At 30.7% G+C, this 8,881-nt stretch overlaps 1 protein-coding gene across 1 annotated transcript; it reads left to right on the top strand.

The window, feature by feature from the left end:
• The first annotated feature begins 2,555 nt into the window (after nt 1–2,555).
• LOC124933613 (hydroquinone glucosyltransferase-like) lies at nt 2,556–4,402 on the top strand. The gene is made up of 2 exons (XM_047474045.1): nt 2,556–4,133; nt 4,214–4,402. The coding sequence occupies exon 1, from the start codon at nt 2,644–2,646 to the stop codon at nt 4,129–4,131; it is 1,488 nt and encodes a 495-aa protein (XP_047330001.1). The 5' UTR covers nt 2,556–2,643; the 3' UTR covers nt 4,132–4,133; nt 4,214–4,402.
• Nucleotides 4,403–8,881: the final 4,479 nt, after the last annotated feature.

Here is an 8,881-nt window from a genome sequence, read left to right on the forward strand (position 1 = left end):
TTAGTGGCCCCATAAGTCCTATTATTTCAGTAGAGTCCGCATCTTGATCTGTCATATTGCTCTTTGAGAATGACCATCTAAATGGTGGTTTCTACTCCCGCCGACAATTTCAGCGACCTCATAAACCCTGTAATTTCTATAGAGTCCACATCTTGATTATTCATACTACTCCTCAAGAATATCATCTCAAAGGTTATATTTACTCTTACCGATAACTTCAACGACCCACATATGCCCTATTATTTTAGTAGATAAATATCTTGATCTGCTATTTTGTTCCTCCAACATGACCATCTCAATGGTTTTACTCTTGTCGACAACTTCAGCAACCCCATAAACCTTGTCATTTTAGTAGAGTTCACATCTTTATCTGACACATCATCTTTTCCTCTAGAATGACCATCTCATCCAGAACTTGTCAATCTAAAATCTTATTGTTGTCGTCTCATATGAAGAAACAAACAATCGAATTAACATTGGCTCTGATACCAGTTTGTTGTAACGGGAATACGTGAGATGACGTTAGCAATAAAAAAGACACACATTTAATGTGGTTCACCAAGATAAAATTTGGCTACGTCTAGTCCCACCAAGGTAGCCTAGTGGTAAGAGTCGACTTTCACAGGTTCGATTCCATCTAGAAGCGCTTTGAGTTTAAGCGGAGATCATGGTTGTGGGTAGGCTTGTAAACGAATCGAAGCGAATATTACTGTATTCGATTCGTATTCGTATTCGTATTCGAAATTTTTTCGAATAATTAATGTGATTCGTATTCGATTTGAAATTGATATTCGTATTATTCGATTCGATTCGAGTATTCGATTCGATTTTTTTAAAGCATATTTTATATAATTTATTCGAAAATTTGAAAATTAATATTTTTACATAATATATAACAATATTCAATAAAATTACCTAATAAAAATTAAATAATAATGTTCAAATTACGATTTTAATATTTAACTCCAATACAATGCAATGCAAGCCATTAATTAAAACTTCCGCGTAACATAACATAAACAATAGTTATCAAAAGAACATTTCATTAAAGTGGTTTGTAAATCAATATTCGAATCCTTCATGGCTTGCAAATCAAGTGGTTTGCAACATGACATTGATCGGTTGTTCTTGCTCCTAAACAAAAATAAAAATCAATTAAAAATTTATTTATTTATAAAAATATGCATATTCTCAATTCGCAAGGCACCATCACATTCATCATCATTTATCTCGATCATAGTTTTCTCGCCCTTTCATAACAAATATGTAATTAGAGCTTAAAATGTTAAAAAATATATCTATATTCTAAATGATATAATATATTTAATAGTCATATTATATATGTATTAATTTTGTTTTATATATATCATATAATATAATAAAATTTAAATTAATCTTTTTTTTAAATAAAAATAAATTAATCTAACAAATAATAATAAACAAATGACACTAAAAAGACTTAAATAAATTACATTATTCATTTATTTGAATATTTTTATTTATTAACGAGACAAAAATTTCTTTTCCAATCTTAACATTTTAAATATTTTTTTTAGAACGCTGAGTTCCGTTGTTCTTATAGAGTGCGACTAATTCCCACGGGTTAAAACACATAACCCGCAAACACACTTAACCATTTAACCGGACGTAAAATTTGTCGATTGACGAATACGAACCCAACATCTCTGAGAGATATATCTCTTGTTGCCGCTAAGTTAGAAGAAAAATGATGATTTTAAAGATTTTTGTTTTGTAGTACCGAAGAGGGGTCTATGTTGTGGATTTAAACCAATTCTATTGAATTTAAGAGGGTGGCTTCATATTTAGATTACACATGGTTTATTCAAAAGAAGATAGGTGGCCGGTTGTATGTGACAATTTGCTTATACTAATGGAAATAAGTGACACATACAATTGATATATGACACATCACTTATTCTAAGACCACCCACAGCAGGTTGTCAAATTTTTTCATTTAACACCCTGCCACGTCAGCTTAACACCTCTTTTAACACCCACTTTTTAACATGTCATACAGCAGCGTGTTATTCAAGGTATCAAAATTACTTTTTCACTTTCTCTCACTTCCACATCATTTAAACATATACATAATTTCATTTTTTTTAACCACAAACAATATTATTCATCACTTGATAAATCAAACATTCAAATATTATTTTGGTTCGAAGGTTGTATATTTGGGTTTTGAGCTTGATTTGGGAAGTAATTTAAAAAGAAGTTGTAGTTTTGTGAAGGATCCATGAAAGAGTTTGAAGATTTCAAAAGAAAGGTGATACAAACAAGGATGATAATATAGTAGAAAATTTCTGAAATTTTTTGGTATCCAAATGACACAAACCAAGTCTCTATTTATAGATCGTGAAAAATAAAAAATATTGATATAATTTTTTTTTTATTATTGATCAATTATTATTAAAATGTATTTTTAAAATAAGAAAACTAAAATAAAAATGTACATATTATCTTGCCACATGGCAGCCTCATTGGGCCAAACAAAATTTGACACCCACTTTTTTGCCCCTGCTGCCTCCACCCTCCTCTTTTGACACCCAAATGACACCCAAATGCTCCACTGCGGCTGGTCTAAAAGAAAACAAAAGTAGTATAAAGTAGTGATGATATATGCACAATGGAGATCATAAAAAACATAACACTCATAATAGTACAAGAATGGCGACACCGGAAAACAAAAACCAGAAACCAAGAATGATAATTATACCAGCACCAGGAATGGGTCATCTCATCCCCTTCGTAGAATTCGCCAAAAAAATGGAAAATTCTCATCAAATTTCCTCCACATTCATTTTCCCCGATTTCGGTTTCCCCATGAAATCCCAAAAATCATACCTTTCTCAAGCTCTCACCCCTTCAATGTCCATCGTCTACCTCCCTCCCGTCCCTATCGTAGACCTCCCCGCCGACGAATTCATAGCGACCCGAATCGCCCACGCCGTCACCCGCTGCGTACCCGCCCTTCGCAAAGCAATCCAAGACCTATCCAAATCGACCCGATTCGTATCCATGATTGTTAGTTACGTGGGTACAGAAGCCTTTTCAATAGCAGATGAATTCAACCTTTTCAAATACGTTTTCATGCCAATCGCAGCAATGACAGTTGCTCTTTTTAAGTACTTGCCGGAGCTCGACGCTAGCTGTACTTGTCAGTATAAGGATCTGACTGAGAAGATTAAAATACCCGGATGTGTGGAAATAGACGGGTCGGATCTACCTGATTGGGTTGAGGATCGGGAAAGTGGGATTTATAAGTGTTTGCTTTATCATAGTAAACGATATGGAGAGGCGGATGGGATTTTGATTAATAACTTCCGGTATTTCGAATCGGGTGCGTTTGAATTCCTATCGGGTGTAAACGACCCGACTGTTTACCCGATTGGGCCCTTACTGAAAGCAGGAGAAGGGTCGGGCGGGGATGGGGATGACAATGGGTCGAACTGGAGAGCGTGGCTTGACCGACAGCCAGTCGGGTCTGTAGTTTACGTTTGTTTAGGAGGGAGTGGGACACTCAGTTTGAATCAAATCAAGGAGATGGCTTTAGGACTAGAGAGTAGCGGGCATCGGTTCTTATGGGTTGTTCGGGTCCCGAGTGATACTGTGGGCAGTGTTACGTTTTTCGACACGCAGGCACGTCAGGACCCGTTTAATTTCCTACCCGACGGGTTTGTGGATCGGGTCAATGAATCGGGTAAAGGGATGTTGGTTCGGTCATGGGCACCACAAGTGGAGATTCTTATGCATGAATCTACGGGTGGTTTTTTAACACATGGGGGTTGGGGGTCGGCATTGGAGAGTGTGGTGTATGGTGTGCCGATGATAGTTTGGCCTTTGTTCGCCGAGCATGAGATGATTTCGGCATTGCTTTCAAACGATGGCGACGGGCTAAAGGTCGCAATTAGGGTTAAGAAAGACGAGGATGGGATGGTGGGGAGGGTTGAATTGGCGAAAATGGTGAATGATTTGATGAATGGGGATGAAGGGAAAAGGATTAAAGAGAATATGGTTAGGGTTAAGGAGGAGGCGAATTTGGCTATGAGGGATGGTGCATCTTATATTGAATTGGCCAAGAAATGGAATAATCATAATGTTATGTAATGGTGAGTTTTAATTTGTTATATAATCTATTTAAAATGAAAATGGTGCTAACAAATCATAATATGGTTTATTGCATTTGCAGGGGTTCATGGTATGGAGGCAATCCGGTTCACTTCATTTGGACCATTATTATGCTTTCTTACTTTTAATATCGATCTTCAATAAATAAATAAAAAAAAAGGAAAAATCGTGTATGGTCTCAATATATTTGACATTTATGATCTTGAATAGACCATTCTTTTTTCAAATAATTATTGCTACCATGGGATCATGAAATTTGTTGAAATGGAATCTAGACTTTTAGATATTTTAAAATTTGTCCCCCAAAATACATGTATTATGAAATTTGTTTACGGTCGAAAACGATACAATCGGACCCAAGCGAATTAGGTTAAAAAAAAGAAAAACCTAGAGCTTGAATTTTAGGGCCCAACTGTTTTGGTTTGGTCGATATTTATATCGAAATTACATCAACTTTGAAAAACAAATAACAACTATTTAAATGGTTAAAAGTTATGTATATCTTAAAATTTGAACCATATTCGGTCGATTTTAAACGGGTTCGGTTGAATTTAAGCTGTTGGTTTCATATTTATACGACACATGGCTTATTTGAAAGAAGATAGGTAGCCTCGCCTATGATATGTAGGTGACACATTACTTATTCTAATGGAAATCTTTGACACATGTGGTTGATATGTGAGTGATACATGTCTTATTCTAATGGAGATAAGTTACATGTGAGAGTGGTATATCACAAATGACTTATTTTAAAGTATATGTGGGTGATACATGTCTTTCCAAATTTTTTTATGGAAATAATACATTTGTTGTCTTCAATTTTAAGTTGTTCGAATCGTTTTTTTATTGAGTTTGAGGAAGATGCCCTTCTCGTATTAATATAAAGATATTATCAAATTATATAAAGATAATACATTTGTAAGATATTATATTAATTTTTTTTTAAGTCAATATAATGTATATATAATATATATAACTTATATAACTAATATAATATTGTCTTTTTATTCCTATCAAAATTTTGTTTTGGCTCATAGTATATTATCATAGTTTTTTGTTACCTCTATTAATAGTTATTTTAGAAAGCTCTAATAAACCTATCATTATACTTTTTTAATAATTTTTTCTTCTAGATATTTATGTTGATGTTCTTATTTTCTTTAGTTATCATATTTCTAAATTTTTTTTTTTCAATTATTGTTTTATCTCATTAGTATGTCTATATTTTTATTGGTTTTAATCTAATCATATATAATTATTTACTGGTTATTTAGTCAACACTACCTTCATTCTTCATTTTGTTACCTTCATTCTTCATTTTATTTTGTTACGATGAATTTGCTTTTCAGGTGCTATTTCACTCCAGCATTATATTTTCATTTTTCACTGTTTTTCTTTTTAGGCAATACATTTCAGAGTATATATTTTCGGTTATTGTTATACCCCAATATTCAATGCCAATGAAATTCTCCATTCTTCGTTAGTTTATCAGTCAACACACTTGGATAAAGCTCACGAGTTTATGAAGTTTAAAGATCGAACTAACATCAACCTTTCATAATTTTATTTTCAACCTCAAGTTTAAGGAGGGACTTAATATAAAATAATATATGTAAGATATTATCACAATATATTATATTAATTTTCTTATAAACTCAATTCAATGCCTATATAATAGACATAAATTATGTAACATAAATATTAGATTCGAGTTATTAAAAATTTATTAATAAAAATAGAATACATTCATTACAAATCTTAGTAGTAAGAGTGACTTAAGAAACGAAAATGTCACGAATTCGATTACATCTGAAAGCGTTTTGAGTTTAAGTGGGGTAATGACTGTGAAGTTGTCATTTTAGCTCTCCTTTATTAAAAAAATCAAAAAAATATTACATTCAAACTTTCACCTTTATTAAAATTAAATACAAAATAATATTTTTAATAAATCTTAAATAATTTATTTTTTTTACAAACAAAATTTATGATAAAATTCAAAACAAATCCTGAAAAGCTCACCATGCCTCATGCCTTATTTTCATAGTTCAAACTAAAATCATTGAACTAAACTAAATCCATTTTAATTAAATTTTAATTATGTATAATTTAATTAAAATCAATAATTGAGACTTAATCATTTATCTTAATAGTTAACTTCTACTGCCACTCAAATAATAATATATAATACATGTTTGACAATATATAGTAACAATAGTAATATAACCTTTTTTTCTTCCTCATTATTTTAAAAGAAAAATATATTTAAATTTAAGTGAAAATTGTGATTCCTACCTGAATAAAAGTTCAACAGTTGGTCAAGAAATACATGGCCGGAAAAAAAAATGACTCATCGGAGAAATCACTAGAGTAATGTCGAGTGAAAAGACGACGAGCGGAGAAGAGAACTACATGGAGGCGGCGACGGCGACCAAAGTAACGTCGACCGGAGAAAAGAAGAGATGAGATGGAGGTGAGGTAGGTTTTTAGTGATTAACAGTAGAATGACTAGACGTGGGTTTCAAGTTTTCAACCGAAGAAATATATATGTACTAGGGTTTTAGAATAAATAATATTTATAAAATTAAAATTAATAAAATTGTATATATATATATATATAATATATTATATTATATATATATATATTATATAATATATATAATATATATATATAATATTATATATATATATAATATATATTATATATATATAATATATATATATATAATCGAATATTTAATCGAATATTAGCGAATACCGAATCGAATATCTTGATTTTTTATTCGTATTCGTTTATTAGTCGAATCGAATCGAATATTTTTATTCGAAATCGAATCACAAAATTACGAATACGAATATCAAAATTCGAATACGAATACCGAATCGAATCAAAAGTATTTGATTCATTTACAACCCTAGTTTTGGGGGTGTCATACTAGCTCTCATTTATTTAAAAAAATAAAAATAAATAAAACTTAGCTACATTCACTAGAAAGAGAATCTTATTAGGAGATTAAAACAGAGATTAAATCAAGATAGTATAGGGTTATGACACGAGTTTATATAACATTCGGTCTCCCAAAATCCTAACAAATACAAAAATGAGGACTGAAAACGATGCTCTCAAGACAAAGACTTCATATTTCTAAAGTGTACGACTACACATTTAAATAAGTTTCAACTAGGTCAACACTAATATTTTGGTAAAGTGTATCCAAAATATTATCACAATACTTTCCTAGTTATATTATCATAACAAAATATCACATTTCCTTTTGTGTTAATCTTATCTTCTTAAATCAAGATTATACACCAAAAAGATATACTTTCCTTTTGTTTAATATTCTCTTTTCTTGCATCATCAATTCAAGATAATCAATACGTTTAACACGTTTAACATATTTTGACATGTGTAACACATTTGTTACACATTTAACATTTTTTCGGCCTATTTAATTTGTTTTTTGTTCCGTCTAATATGTCTTTTATTATACGTTTTTTATCCGTTTAACATAATTTTGATAATTTAATTACTAAATTAGTTGAAGAAATAATATGTGAGATTAATATGAATTATTCATACTAAATAAAGTCTTGAATATGATAAACTCAATTTATTTTCATAAATAAATTAATTCATTAAAGAATTTTTGAACAATATTGATATGTTAGTTATGTATGACTAGACTATAATTAATAAATATATTATTAATTAGTAAAAATTAAGAGAGTATATTGGAGTTAGAAGGTAATTAGTTTATATTAGATTGATAAGAGAGAATTAAATTAAATTAATTTAATTTAAGTAATTTGAATAACCTAACCCAACTTGAAATAAACTCAACCTGAATTCAATTCAACCCAAATTAACTTACCCAAATTAATATTTTGGGTTTGTTTAGAGTTGGGGTTTGAGTTTGGGTCGACCCAAACTATGCTCGCCTCTACTATTACATATACCACAAATAGAAGAATCAAAAGAGGAAGGTATTAAGCATATTAAACATCAACATCCCTTGATGTTAGGAATGTATTAAGCATTTTGGACATGAACATCCTGTTATAATAATCTGCTTCATTGTTGGTATATTAACATGTTTGAAGATTAGTTTACATTGCTCGGAAAAAGTGAATTCTCATTTCGATGGTCATTTGGTGGATTTTTTGCTTAGAAAAAATTGAAAAATATAGTCTGACTTGATATAATTCTTAAGAGCCTCTTGTTAAAAACCTCGATAAAATTTCAATTGGGAAACACGATCACATAATGTGGATTCATTGTCAATTTTCTCGACGAAATTAAAAGTAATAAAATATTTTGAGGCTTAACTAATAAAAAAAACACATTGTGGAATCAACGCAGAGTTAAACTTTTCGGAACGATCAAATTCTTAACAACGAGTGAATTATTTAAGATAAGTCGAATTAAAATGTTTCATATTAATTATCCCCGCCCAAAAATTACATATTAGAACCAACACATAGTTAGTTTTGGAAACATTAATATTCAAGGGGTAAATCTGATGAATTATTTATAGGAGTCGAATTAAAATTTCATTACCTATCAAAATAACCACTCAATGATATAATGCATATGCTACCAATTAAAAGGGGTCCTACTCCTCAAATAAGAGTAGTTGAATAATTAAATGTTACATCTATCCACAATAATGCACTTGTCGGAATCAACTTAGAGTTAAATTTCGGAGTGGTGTTGTAAAAACAGAAGAAT

This window comes from Impatiens glandulifera, chromosome 4, assembly GCF_907164915.1.
Source record: "Impatiens glandulifera chromosome 4, dImpGla2.1, whole genome shotgun sequence".
NCBI classification, from domain to species: domain Eukaryota; kingdom Viridiplantae; phylum Streptophyta; class Magnoliopsida; order Ericales; family Balsaminaceae; genus Impatiens; species Impatiens glandulifera.